At 43.8% G+C, this 14,590-nt stretch overlaps 1 protein-coding gene across 5 annotated transcripts in view; it reads left to right on the top strand.

The window, feature by feature from the left end:
* LOC119167121 (ral GTPase-activating protein subunit alpha-1) overlaps window positions 1-14,590 on the top strand; it is a 79,618-nt gene that overhangs the window by 15,427 nt on the left and 49,601 nt on the right. For 2 of the 5 annotated variants that reach the window (XM_075867046.1, XM_037418546.2), the window contains 13 exons: window positions 78-222; window positions 1,589-1,802; window positions 4,563-4,782; window positions 6,089-6,238; window positions 7,159-7,236; window positions 8,362-8,511; window positions 9,176-9,249; window positions 9,316-9,427; window positions 10,061-10,183; window positions 11,025-11,412; window positions 12,163-12,300; window positions 12,934-13,002; window positions 13,403-13,486. In XM_075867046.1, coding sequence (XP_075723161.1) covers window positions 78-222; window positions 1,589-1,802; window positions 4,563-4,782; window positions 6,089-6,238; window positions 7,159-7,236; window positions 8,362-8,511; window positions 9,176-9,249; window positions 9,316-9,427; window positions 10,061-10,183; window positions 11,025-11,412; window positions 12,163-12,300; window positions 12,934-13,002; window positions 13,403-13,486 — 1,945 coding nt within the window. The remainder of the gene's footprint in view (window positions 1-77; window positions 223-1,588; window positions 1,803-4,562; window positions 4,783-6,088; window positions 6,239-7,158; window positions 7,237-8,361; window positions 8,512-9,175; window positions 9,250-9,315; window positions 9,428-10,060; window positions 10,184-11,024; window positions 11,413-12,162; window positions 12,301-12,933; window positions 13,003-13,402; window positions 13,487-14,590) is intronic. The other 3 variants (XM_075867047.1, XM_075867048.1, XM_075867049.1) reach the window with 2 other exon arrangements.

The following is a 14,590-nucleotide window of genomic DNA, read 5'->3' as shown; positions in this document are numbered from 1 at the left end:
CGTTATATCCATTATTTCGTTATAGACCGTCTCGTTATAACGAGGTTTAACTGTATTGTTTTTGTATCCCGCACCAGGCGACAAAAGTTCAGTGGTCGGAGGCCCAGGACGACCACCATCACCGGTGCTTCGAGTTCCTTTTTGAGAAGTTCAAGAAGCACTTTCTGCCGCACATCTTTCCCGACTTCTGCTACTCAAACAGCATCTACAAGCCTAACCTAGGTGAGATGATCCCAGCTCAAGGATCACTTTGCTTGCAAGTGTAGCCTTTGAGGGTAACAGCTGTGTTCACGATAGATTGTACACTTCGCCTCTGAGAGTACAGCAGTGTCTTTTTATATTTGAAAATGCATTTGTTGTGCCGCCTTGACAAGTTTTCAAACAAGGCACAAGTTAGGAGAAATTAGTGGCTCGAACACACGGTGTCGCCGAAGCCAACGTTTCGACAAGCCGTTTCGTCGTTTTCAAGGCTGCGAGTAAAGAAGGCAAGACCGCTTTTCGGAAAGTTAGCTCTGGCGACATCCCTTGTTTAGTCATTTTTCATCTCGAAATTAACGTGTTTTTTGGCGTCATAGCTTGACACCACCAGCATTGCCATTCAGTCTTGAGGGCATCTCCTGTAACTTGGTGTTCTATAATTGGTAATACGCATTTTCAAAAAATATGTGAAATCTTCTGCGACCCTTGTGGTCTGACTTTTCCTGCACAGCTCACTTTGTGTGGATTCTCTCCTCTGTTGCCTTTTCATTTTTTGCTTTCCTTTTTTTTCTTGCCCTGCACACTGCACTTGCAACTTCCGCAATGCAACCACACCTCCTGTGCCTACCCTCGCTCCAACTTCGCCACCACTGCCTTCGCCTGTCTTGCTGAAATGGATGTGCGTTGCGGCACTGGAATGGCTGCACCCTGCAACTTCTTCCGCTGCGCACGCTGTTTTTGGCCACTGCACATGAACACTTGCGGTGTGACATGGCCAATTGTCGGGCTGTTTTTTTTTTTTTTTTCGTGGCACACTCATTTTCATTCTGTCACATGGACATGTGTGTCCCATATTTTATGCCAACTGTGTGCATTTATGTGCTTGAATGTCCCGCAACTTGTCATGCTACGAATATTTGTGTTCTGCGGCAAATTTTGGCTCTATTGCAAATCGATGTCGACATTGCAAATCCTGTGTGTTTGATGCTCAATGCTTCCTACGAATGTCTTTACTGTGCAATCATGTGTGTACACTGCATGACTGCATGTCGATTTCATCCACAATTCATACAACGCTATTGTGATCTTTCGTTTGTGCCAACTTCCTGTTGCTCTGTTCACATTCTGCACCGCTGCACCTGAATGCACATCGCACCACAATGTGCCACACTGCACCCATATGTATGCACATGCACTTGTACGTTCGCAACTACACCCGCATGCATGAAACCACACCCATATATATGCAACTGCACGTAAACGAACACAATTGCACCCAAATAAATACAACCGCACATGGATGTGGCCGCTGTCTGCATCTCCTGCCCACTGCCATGTGCTCCCCCCACTTGAACACCTGCATCGCGCGTGTGTGTCTCCGATGTCCCAGTGTCTGAAGGTTATCACTGGGTGTGCACTTCTCTAGAGCTGCCTTCGCTCCGCAAGGACAAGAAGCCTGCCACTGCCGATTCCAATGCTGCCGCGGTTGCAGCGCTGTGTCGCAGTGTCGTGGTGCAGTGGGTGGTCAGCCACACGCAACCGGCAAAGCTGCGCAAGGAAGACGCTGCTGCGGCCACACGGCCAACTGACGCGCACCAAGTCAGGTATGGAGACAGCAAGAAACAAGGTTGCCTAGGTTGTTAAAGGAGCAGGAAAGATAAAAGAACATTTTTTTTTTGTATTTCTCGACAAAACGCAGGGGGAAAAAACGCGTGGCAGTGGCAATTTTACATTCCCAAACTAGTCACTGTGATGTCAGATTTTGATGCTGTCGTATAGGGCCTGTGTATTTCTTAATCGGTGAAAACAAAGTACATTGTCTTCTAGGGGCACCAGACACTCAACATACCAAGTTTCAGAAAATTTTTTTGTGTCAATATAAGCAGAATATGCGAGAACACTTTGAGATTTGGGACATCATCTTCGTAACTTTGAGATTTGGGACATTATCTTCGTAGGTTCCAGAAGTAAACGGGAAACTTTTGACGCTAATTTTGCCCATATATTAATAGACTTATTGGGGTGAAATTAATAACATTAAGGTTTTTGAGAATAATTTGTTGGTTTAAATTAATTTATTGTTTCACTTAAGTGTCCCTTTAAAGACTTTGCATTGCCTAGGATGTTCGGTTGCCCAGGACGTTAAGGAATAAGCCAATCTGGATGCATATTGGTGAGCTCTATTTGTGTGTGTGTCTTGAATCCAGTGAGCTGGAAACAGTCTTTCATGAACAAATAGCTCCAGTATGCTGGCCATGTTTTCGCTTGTTGGTAGCAGAGCAGTTTAAGTAAGCTTGGTGGAACTTTGGTGTCCGCAATAACTTGGTATTAAGGTATGTCCCACAGAAATTGGGCACGCTCCGCCATCGAGTACAGCTGGTGCGAGGGAAATTAAAAGCAGTGGAGGGAGAGAGCTGAGCAAAGCAAAGCAGAGTTAGAAAAAGCAGCGGGGGAAGGGTAGCTTGGGGTGCGAGAGAGTAAGCCTAGTAAAACGAGTGTCTGCCGTGGTGGTGTAGCAGCTACGATGCTCAGCTGTGGACCCGAAGATCACGCGTTTGGTCTCGTCGGAAGCGGTTGCATTTTGATAGAGGCGAAATGGTTGAGGCCCATGTACTGTGCGTTGTCTGTTCACTTGGAAAGGGGCCCTGCAACACTTTTTGAGCACGTTCAGAGAACGCAGCCGATTGGTAGTAGAGGTTCCCGACAACGCGCAAGCCAAATATCATAGCACAGCACGCGACCTTGAATTCACAATAAATTATCAAAGTCGGCTGAAAATTGATTTCTCTTCTCTTGACAAATCACGGCATATGCCCAGATATCACACGTAGTGAGCCCATTTATCAGCCATTGGCCGATTTGAACATGGCACACTCGCTCGTTAACAGAGATCGCTGCGGGAGACCGCTAGTTGTCCTCGCGTGCGCATGCGATCACACTGAAAAAGCCCCGCATTAGAAAAAAAGAAAAAAAATGCTCGAAGTCACAAGGCCCACGTGACGTTTTTCTGTGGCCCTGCCGTCCCTCCCTGCTTGGCTTCCAGCGCTTTCGTCGGGATGAGAGAAAAGAGAATGCGATTGCAGCGTGTGGCAAACCTTTGTAACTCTGCTCGTACTCGACGTATTCTTAAAATTTTTGCGGAGTTGAATTCGTGAGGCAATGAGCTCTTCGAGAGAATTCATTCCATAGTTACTTGAAAAAGTGTTTCAGGGCCCCTTTAAGGAACCCCAGATGGTTGAAATTTCCAGAGCCCTCCACTACGGCATTTTTCATAATCATATAGTGGCTTTAGGACGTTAAACCCCAGATATTATTATCATAAAACGAGGAGTGCTGAGGCAAGGAGCTAGGAAGGAGGAAGGCGAGCGAGCAGAGTAAACAAAATGAAGTGAAATCTTTTGGAAAGGCGCGGTACACACCTGGGTCCGAAGGAGAGCATTGTAACCACTTGACTATTCAGGCGCACATGCTGGACAAGCATTTATGGGAGCCATGTGAATGTGTTCCTATAGACAAGAGAATGAGAAAAAGAGAGAGGGATGGAAACATAGTAAAAGAAGGGTCAGAGAAAAGAGAGAGAGAGAGAACAAGAAATAGTGGCTGAAATCAGAATTCCTAAACTCAACCCTTTCAGACGCTTTGTACACAATTGTGTACATCACTTGTTTTTGCTAGTTGTGTCAACTAGGGGCTAAAAAAGTGCAACATGCGATGAGGTTTAGAGGAAATGAACCTCCTCCTTAATAAACAGGTCTTCACTTAACTTCAGTTTTGTCCGTACTGTCCCGTATAATCACTTTTCTAAATGCACTAACATAGTCGATGAATCGTTCGACGTGGCGCTTTCCTGGAGCCGCGTCGAAATATATATTTTTTCTTTTCTCAGTAGCAACAAAACCAGAAACCAATTTGTACTATATTTCTAGTCTGAGATTTGATTCTGTATATACAAGAACCAAACATGAATGTCTTCAAGATAAGTACATATTTAAAGAAAGCTTAATTTTAATTAACTGCTATAAAATGCATAAATCAATCTATTATAAAATTATTATTGTTGCACTAGAATATATAGAGGGCCTTGAAATTTCGCTGTGACGATTGGGTGTATTTACAGGCAGTTCTTCATAGGTGGCATCTGAAAGGGTTAACCGTGCCTCTCTCTATGCTCATGCGGCCATATCCAGGCATAATTGGCTATCTTTAGACCAGGCTTGGCTGGCGTGCATATGAAGGCCGTCCAGCTTGGCACCACGAGTGGGAAGCTGTCCTAATTTTTTTCTTCATAATGAATATTACCCAACACCTATGCATCATTTGCAGCTTGTGACTTGCTGTTCTGCCCAACTATTTGTCGTGCCCAGAAAGCAAGACCACACCGAGTCTGGTGTGGAGAGGACCTCGGCACCGTCTGGGGGCTCTGGCGGCACGTCGCAGAATGTCCACGAAAGCCACTCGGTGCCCTCTGGGTCGTCCATGGCACCATCGCTCGCTATTGGCAGTCTCGCAGAGCGAGACTCCGAAAGCCAGTTTCAGCAGACGCAGCAGTCACCAGCGGAAAGCGGCCACGGAAGTCTGCGGCAGGTGGGTATTCGTCCTTTAGACATCTGAGTTTTCAAGTGCTCTTGGTTATAGGGGCTTATCGCGGTGTAGTCAACGCATAAAAAAAACGGCATTTTTTTTTGCTTCTGTTTAGCAACATGAAAACATTTGTGTAGCTGATGTGCATACACATACCTGCCAACACACCCAAATTTTTCATAATGCTTAGTATATGTCTGGAGCTTGTTTAAAGATTGCTGCATCAGCATTTATTAAAAATGTATTGTGTACATGAATAAGTTTAGCACAGCCCCTGATTCTTTTGTTGAAAGTGTTCTGTTTGTAAAAAAAATGCTGTAGGCCGCGTGCTCAGATTTGGGTGCATGTTAAAGCACCTCGGGTGGTCGAAATTTCCGGAGCCCTCCGCTACGGCGTCTCTCATAACCATATGGTGGTTTTCGGGCGTTAAACCTCACATATCAATAATCTGGTTGTTAAAAAGAAGCGTGAGTCATACTTAGAAAAAGTTGGTACAGAAGAATTCCCAAAGCAGGTGTTAATAAGGAACAGCCAATCATGACACTGCTGGTCTTTATTCTTTAATAGTATATTTCTTACTGCTTGATTGTTGCACCTAAGTCGTAATATCATTGTGCCTAATTGTTAATGTGAAGCATATACTGTTTTCTTTTTTAACTTGTGCATAAATATAACACAAATGCTGAAGTTCAGAGTTTGGCAGGTATACTTACAAAGAATAATACAGTGTCACCAGCAAGTGTCAAGTTACAAAAACACAAAATATGACTAGTATGACCACTTCTTGTACCGCATGCAGGTATAGTGATAAAGCAGAAAGAACTTATCCAAAGCTAAATCTTAAAGGTTCACGGTTCCTCTGTGAGAGACTGAGGGATCAACGAAGTTCAAGTCCCCGTGCATGCTCTCCCACAACGTGGAAGAAGCAGCTTAGAAGGCAAACATTCATGTCAGGGGAGCCTTGCAGGATCAGTTCTCTAAAAACCGGGCTTTCTCAATCCGTGATAAGAAGACGTTTGTTGTGGTGTGTTTCATGTTGTGTGCAAGTTTACGTTATCATGCAGAACATACCATGTTGGTTTAACTAGAAGGTGCTTTAACAATAGAATGCACATGAACACTGCTACAATGCAAGAAGCGAGCTATCACGTGGAAGCTTTCTGGCAGTGCACAGAAAAGGTTGTGGTTGCGAAAAATTTGTGCGAGTGGGAGTGAACTTGAGTGAGCTGCATTTGGTGTTGCGTCTGTAGCTCTAGTGGACTCGGCCCAATGAAGCAGCCTATTCCTTGTCTTAATGTTTTTTCTTCAGGTTCAAGTGGTTCGGAACGTGCTTTACTCGAAGCGCGAAAATGTGAACCTGGTCCACGAGGTCCTGCGACAAGCTTTTCTGGCTCCCTTTTCACAGGCGCATACCACTAAGAGTGTCATCTGCACCTACAGGGACTGGATACAGATGGCGGTACGTTGTATGTGGCTGCCGCGGTTCTGCCCTTGCGGTATTAGGCTGCATTTGATGAGGCCAAATTAATGGCTTGAAAACTGCATTAGGCTTTTTATGAGGGAACTCAAAGTACCCGCCGTGGTGGTCTAGTGGTCGTCGTGCACGCTGAAAAGCTGATTGTGATTGAAATTTTCCAAGCCCTCAACTATAGCATCTCCAAAAATCGCATGGCAGCTTTGGAACGTATAACCTTAAGGATTATTGTTGAAGGAACCCTAATGCGGTATGGTAATTATGAAAATGTTTAGTTAGTGCAAATAAAATAGGTGCTAAAGCATCAAGCAGACAAGGACAGTTGCTCTGTTAGTTAAAGCGATAAGGTATTTCTTGAACGCTATATAGATTCTGCGGTCATATATTTATTAATAAAAGAGAAAGGAAAGGTCAAAGTCTTGATCTTGACTCCCACGCCGTAACTACGGCACGTGATTGTCAGCGTAATGTCGCTGATGTCAAAAGTCCTTTTTTTGTACTATGACCAATGGCCCTACGAGAATTCCTGAAACTTCCCATGCTATAAAAGTGTGGCTCCATTAGAACACTGCATATTTCAATTTTTTTTTTTAATAGGTAAACTACGACACAGGCTGTAGCAAATGCCATCAAAGTCTAGGACTTCAGTGCAACTTGGTGCGGTAACTTCAAAGCTCAGTACCTGTATTTTTTTTAGTGTGTTCTCTCTTATCAAATATATTTTCACTGCAAGGGTTGTGCTTTAATGTATTGTAGAAGAATACATTACTTATACAAGTAAAATCGTTTTTCTGTTTATTGTGTTTCTAATCTCACATGGCATGTTTTGGCCGCATCGATTGCAGTCATGTTTGAAGGGCATGTTGACATTTGCTTTATTTTTTCATATTAATTTTTTTTTACAGTCCCCAGACATGCCACCTTTTCTGGTCGACCCCGAAGGGAAGAATGGCAAAGAAGACAATCGCACTGAAGTATCAGAGGTAGGACATGCACTCTAGCTTGTTCTCAGCCAATGTGGGCAGCATTGAAGAGACGAACTATCGTGACATTGCAAGTTAATTTTTGAAGAGGCAGGCCACTGCTAAAGTAGTAAAATGTTAGCTTGCTCTCTGAGCCAGTAATGTAATTTAGAATATGAGGGGGTTTGTGTGCTGACACATTAGTAGCCTGAAAGGGATATAAAATTAGAAGGTACTTTATATGCACTCCCACACAGTGCTTTAGTTGGGGTCAGTAATGTACAAAAAAGTCAAATGGCAGAGCATGAGCATTTCATGCATTTTCAAGACTCTTGTCGCACAGCTTAAAAAATATTTTAACACGTTTGCGTAGGCATGAACTGTGATAATGCTCGGTTATGCAGTCGGTATGTAGTTCGGGTATTATGTGGTAATTGAAAACTTTGCAAATTTGAACTAGTGAAACAATAACATGATGTAATGCAACATACCTGCATGAATGTCTTGCCTAATGTCACTTCTGCATTTTGATGCCATGGTTGATGCTTCTGAGGATCTTACAGATTCTTTCATGCACTAGGTGAATCTATTGTCCACGGCATTCAATGTTTGAGCGAATTTCTCACCTTTGTTATGCATTGAACTAATTCTGTAGAGAGCGTAATTAGTCAAATTTGCATAGTCCTTGTTGGCATTGAGGACTGACTTCAGCGACATACTAACTTATGGATTTGGCTTGTGTGTTTGATATACAGCTATGATGGTTATGCAAATCAGAGTGGATGCACTTGTGGACAGCTAGCGACTTTCCAATAACAGCAGTACCAAGAATCGAAGCTTTACTTAGCGCATTTGGGTGTTTGGTGCAGTGGTGAACATTGTTTGTGTCCTTTGAACTGTAGTTTTCTGTGCTCGCATAGTCACTCTGTGCCTTATGTGCTATTTATGTAGTTAGGCACATTTTTTGTTTATATTTTATATTTAACTAACACCTACTTTTTCAGATAGTCTCTTCCTTAGTTCTGCCAAATGCCTTAAGCGAATTTACGTGTACTATCCGTAGAACCATGTTTGTGCAGGGCACTATGAGAGCAAAGAAGGTATGAAAATAAAAAGCTAACATAGCTCTCTTTGCTTCTTTGCCAGATGAGCCAGAGTACAAGTGGAACAACTCCAGTGAAGAAGGAAAGCGTCTTTGCTGGAGTTCAGAACATGTACCAAGTGTTCATCACCAACGCCGCAAATGTGTTTCTTCTCGAAGTTGGTCCCGACGAGAAGTCTTATCTTGATGAGCAGGTTGGCAGCCATTGTTTCCCAACTGCTACTGGCGTTGTTTTGTTTTGCATTTTTAAGTGCTATCGGGACGATAATTGAGGGACATTTTGTCAATCAGTCAAGTGACCAATGTACTCCTTGAGCAACCCCCTCGAGCCTTCTTCTTCATTTTTTTAATACATTTCTTTCCTTGCTCTCTTTCCATGCCTTCATATTGCCGGTTGCTGTCAGACCGATGCCGATTTTTCTAGTTAGGGCATGTGTGCCATATGGCTTTGTGCAAACTGAAACACTCAGTCTTGCTAAACTGAAACAGTCAGTGTTATTAGTTTTAAACAACCAGAGTTATTAATTGATGGCTTTTATATAAATATTTTGTCATAATGTACTGATTTTATCATGTGCGCATGGGTTCACTTATGAGACAAAGTATATTTAAACTTGTGTCTTTTTCTACATGTCCACGCAAAGTTGCACTTTTGATCGAAATTACAAGATGAGCCTTTAACTCTGTTCTGCTAGAGGCCACCGCGTCCAAAATTTTTTACTGAGGAACCGTCACATTCATCAGCCAACACTAGTTGCTAGGTACTTTTGCGTAGCTCGCTCTGTTTTGAAATCTAGAGAGTAAATCGGTGAGCCTTTATCTGAATGTTCAATCATATGCCATTACTCTTTCAATCAGGTGGAGCTATGCAAGCGAGTCATGAACATTTACCGATACATGGTCATGAAAAGGCACATGGAGAAGGCGACGTGGTAAGTAGGTGTGCTTTTCTGCGTTTGCATGTTTAAAACAAAAATACTGCGACTATACATTGTCAGGGAGCAGCTGTTGGTGGTTCTTCTGCGCGTCACCTCGCTTGTGCTCAAGACGACTCCGCCGGCACGCAAGGAAGATGTCTTGGGAGGCAGGCTGGCCCCTGCGCTCTTCCAGGTGAGTAGGGCGTTTATTGTGATAAGTTGTCAGCTACGGCACTCGCAGATGGAAACTGTATAAATTAAGTGATGCATGTGTTTTTGTTTCCACCAGCTTCATTCTTCATCATATCGGCCATAGAGTTTCCTAAAATTAACTAGAGAGCATAGAGTTTCCTAATACACACTAGAGGCAACTCCAGCGCTAGTGTCTATGGGCACTGCAATGCATGGCGCTTCAGCGAACATGTGAATGAGCATATCTGAGGCACCACAACAACACGTATATATTCTGTATGTGCTTCTTTTACTAGAAAAGGCATACATAAGTAATTCTAAGGACGGTAGCGTTTATCACGCTGCACTGACCATGCAACGTTTGCACGAAAAGGCGAGTGTTTTGAACACTTTGCTAAGACAACACGGTGGTGGCACCTACCTGTTGCCTTGTGTTCTACACCTTTCAGCTTTCAGCTCAGAGCTAAAACTGCGTCTCAGAGCGTAAACTGTGGCTTGTATGAAAGTTGGATTTTCATCTAAGTGACAATTTCAAGTATGGTGAACAGTGACAGCATTTCGAATAAAAGAACATTGAGCACCGCGCATTGCTTCACGTATAAGAAACGTTGCCGCATGCCCGCAACTATTCCAGACCCTGATTGTCACGTGGATCAAAGCGAACCTCCATGCCACCATCTCTCTGGACCTCTGGGATGGTTTCCTGGGGGTGTTGTCCTCACTAACGCAGTGGGAGGAGCTGATCCACGAATGGGCGGTAAGCTAGACCAAGTTATACCTGGAGAGCACTAACATTCTGCGTTTCGCCGCAAAGTTACGGCAGGTTTCTTGTGTTTTCTCGTGCTTGAACGACCTAGGAATGAGCAATGTAGACCACTTTCAATAAGACACGTAGGGAGACAGCTTAGTACTGAAACTTGTAGATAGGCTTAGTACTGAAACTTGTGTATATAAAAAATACCTGTGATACATCAGTTGTGCAGGTAGGCACTCTAGCCCTTCTCACATCCTGTATATCAAAAATGCCAAAGTTCAACACACCAATACCTTTCTTCAAATAGGTTTAGAACATCCACTCTTATGCCCCGCCGCTGTGGTCTAGTGGCTCTGGTACTCGGCTGCTGACCCGCGGGTTGCGGGATTGAATCCCGGCTGCGGCGGCTGCATTTTCGATGGAGGTGAAAATGCTGTAGGATTGTGTGCTCAGATTTGGGTGCATGTTAAAGAATCCCAGGTGGTCGAAATTTCCGGAGCCCTCCACTACGGCGTCTCTCATAATCACATGGTGGTTTTCGCACTTTAAACCCCACGTATCATCATCATGAACATCCATTCTTAATCAAAATTATTCTGATGTGCTTATTTACTTTGTTACTCTCTCAGTTTAGGCAAACTCCCACTTCCAAAAAGCATAGAAAGAATTTGATACTTCAATAACTGCATTCTGTACTAGAAAAATGATTGCTTGTTTAAGATCTCTGCTACAACATACATAAGCTCAGCAACTTTAATCTCAATCGAAAAGAAATTTACAAACATTTTTCAAGGCCGACACCCCCTTAATTTCTGCTGTTTTTTTCTGGCGCTTTCTGCAACAGAAAACGATGGAAACGCTCACCAGGATTCTGGCACAGCACGTGTACCGGCTGAACCTCTCGGACCTGCCGCTGCAGAGGGAGCAACAGAACAAGAGGCGGCGAGGACTCAAGCACAACGCGGGCAACGCGCAGGGTGGCGGAGCCACCGCACGGACGAGAAACGGCGCAGGCAAAGGGGACGACCCGACGCCGGGCGGCGGCTCCGCAAACGAGGGGACGTCGGCAATGAGCAGCGCCAACCGCACCGTTGCGGGAGGCACAGCGGTACCGTCGCTGCGTACCTCGCCGAGTCTGACAGAATCGCGAGACGGGAACCGCGAAACGGGCGTGCCACTGTCTCCTCGACTGCGCACCGCGAGCATGGGCAGGCAGCTCAGCAGAATCGATGGTGAGGAGGCGCTCCTGAGTTGTACGTGCTCATGCTAATCATTCGTAAGCTGACTCACTCAAAAACCTAAAATTTCTCGTCAGAAACTTAAATCGAAGACAATGCAGCGATAGGTAGAAAGGAAAATGATATGTGCAACATTAAGAGACGCGAAGAGAGGAGAGTGGGCCAGAGAACAAACATGCGTTCAGGACATTTTAGTTGAAATCAAGAAGATAAAATGTGTGGGGGCAGAGCATGTAGCTTGAAGGCAATGCAACCGCTGGTCATGATGTCTAACAGACCAGATTTCAAGAGTAGGCAAGTATGCCATGGGGAGGCAGAAAGTTAATTAAGTGGACAGATGAGATTAAGAAGCTTGCAGGGACAGCGCAATTGCAGGAAGCACATGACCAGGCTAACAAGAGAGAAGCATTTGCCTTGTAATGGGTACTTATGATGAGAAAAATCATCAGAAATTGTTTGTTTAGAATTGCTTTTGAGATAGGCTGCTTTAAAGCCACGATACGAAATTCAGGGTTCTTAAAGTTTTCTCAACTATGTGTCAAGCAGTTGGGGGGGGGGTCTTAATTGTAACATCAATACACTTATAGGAAATTTCAAAAGTGACTGTGAAGATAATGTCATTTCTTTACGTGTATAGTACATTGATGTTAGCTTACAGACATTACTCTACGACTGTCTACAATTAAAGAGAATTCTGACTGACTGCTTGTGCAGTAAGCGCATTAACATGTTGCTCTCTTACAGATGATGACAGAAATTCAGACCGAGCTCGATGCAACAGCGGTGATAGTTCCTTACCAAGCCACCAGGGTGACAGGGCTTCGGAGAAGCCGCCACCTGTCGTGCGGTGTTACTCTGACGGCCACCTCCTCCTACACAAAGGTCAGTCTCTGATCTGTTCCGGTTCGTTCTCCTTGGTATATGTAGCTGAACAAGAACTTTAGTAAGTTTAAACAGCACTTGGTCACCTTAGTCACATCTTTGCCTATTAAAAGTCCTAGCAGTAGTTTGGAGACGTAAATGAAGGAGAGGCATGATAAATAAAGTTCTAGTTGTTTTGGCTAAGTCGATCGGCCTCATTAGATCATTTCATGCGAGTTTTTCTAACACAAATCTACAGTAGACTCTCATTAGACAGAAACTGAAAGGACCAGGAAAGTTTGTGCTGTTTAGCAGGAGTTGCATTTCCTGAGAAATACAAAACCAGTCATACTAGAGGCAGTTGTTCTTAATCAACAATTCCATATAAAAAGATATTTTTTTTTTAACAACAGTCTGCTATAATTGGTTTATTAGTCATTGTCATATTTTCGATAGTGCTAGGATTGGTGAGGTGACACTGGAGCTTAGTACTGCTTCAATGAGTGTCCTCACTGCTAAGTAGGTGCAGAACCTGTGCTTTATCTCAATTTGCAAGTTTTCAACTTTCAAATTTATTGTAGCAGTACACAAAATAGAGACGTTTTTCAGACCGTTGATATTTGCCAACATTGTTTTTCCTCCGCTGTGTTTCAGTTGAACGACTGCGGCGCATGAGGAGGGCACACGCTGCTCCTGCTCAGGACAGGTTTGACATTACGTCAGGTAGGCATGGTTGTGCTTTTGTGTTTTCACACGCGCCACTCTGTTCTGTGACATGAACGTGCAGCCACGGGCACCTTATCGCAAGCTGTCGTAGTCTGTAGTACCTTGCTTTTGTGCATGGCAATGGCCACCGCTGTTCTGCTCACGTTTTCGTCGTTTAGGCACAAACTCGCTACGCTCGGTCTCCGCTCAAGAAGTCGTCACTTATGTGCAACGGATGTGTGCTGCGGCGTTTCTGTGGCACATCATCGTTTCAGTGCCTTTCGTTTTGTGCTTGTTTAGTTTTGCCCTTTAGTGTTTTGTTCTGAGCTGTCCCTTCTTTCTTTGCTCTCTCCTTTCTTTTCCTTTTCTCTTTCTCTCTCTTTCTTTCTTCTTTTTTTCTTCCCCACCCAACCACTAGTGTCTTCCGACACGAACATTCAGTCGGATGGCCGGGTGTGCCCGTTCGGCCGGAGCAAGTCTGCGGATTACTTGTCCCTAAGAGGTGAGGCTCTCGAAGTTCAATGTCGTCGATGTCTTACGAATGCGGCATTGCCTAGTGTGTCACCAGAGGCCGTGTTCCTAATGGGGGGCTTTCAATATACAAGCCCAAATGCATATGGAAGTTGACCGCTTGTATGTCATTTCACAAACCATGAAACAAGAAAAGTATACTATTGCAGAATGAATGTTCTAGCATCAGAATGCAAATATGTTCTGCTCTCTCACTAATGTCATGTATCATAAACTATTTTGTCCCAATTAACATGCTTGGCTCGACTGCCGGCTCGAGAGTCATGTGATTGAATCCCTGCGATGACAGCCACATTTCGATGGGGGCAGAGTACTAGAGGCTCCTGTACATAGTTGTAAGTGCGTGTAAACAACCCCAGGTGGTTGAAATTTGTGGAGCCCTCAACTACAGCATCCCTCATAACCTTGTTCTGGTTGTGGGACATGAAACTCCAAATTATTACTGATTAATATACGTGAGCACTGGATTTGGGCATCCACATCTGATGTTGAATCATTATTGCAACTCCACTTGTCATACCGAACAAAATAGCAGCAGCTGAGTTCAGGACAGGACTAAGGCTGGGACCAGAAAGCAAGCGTGGCTAGAGTGAGAAATGTAGATAGTGCTGTACTATTCTGAATTGCAATAAGAATATTTTGTGCTTTTTCTAGCTAGGTTTCATTGTATACTCAAACCTCAATATAACGAACCCCAGATATAACAAAATATTGGTTATAACAAAGCAAATAAAAAATTGTCTTGCAATAGATGGATTGTTAGTAATGAACAAATAAAATGAATTTTTGAATATAACAAACTAATTTTCGTGTAAGATACAACTTCACTGTAATTAGTGTTGAGTGTAATTCATATTTTATGTATAAAGCAATAATTAATAATAATTGTTGGGATTTTAACATCCGAAAAGCACCATATGATTATGAGAGACGCCGTAGTGGAGGGCTATGAAAATTTTGACCACCCAGGGTTCTTTAACGTGCACTTTAATCTAAGTACACGGGCCTCAAGCATTTTCGCCTTTATTGGAAACGCTGCCGCTGCGGCCAGGATTCTATCCCGCCATATGCGGGT

This window comes from Rhipicephalus microplus, chromosome 6 (genome assembly GCF_043290135.1).
Source record: "Rhipicephalus microplus isolate Deutch F79 chromosome 6, USDA_Rmic, whole genome shotgun sequence".
Taxonomy (NCBI): domain Eukaryota; kingdom Metazoa; phylum Arthropoda; class Arachnida; order Ixodida; family Ixodidae; genus Rhipicephalus; species Rhipicephalus microplus.
Note: the sequence above shows the minus strand (reverse complement) of the source record. Positions and strands in the feature narration are given on the sequence as shown.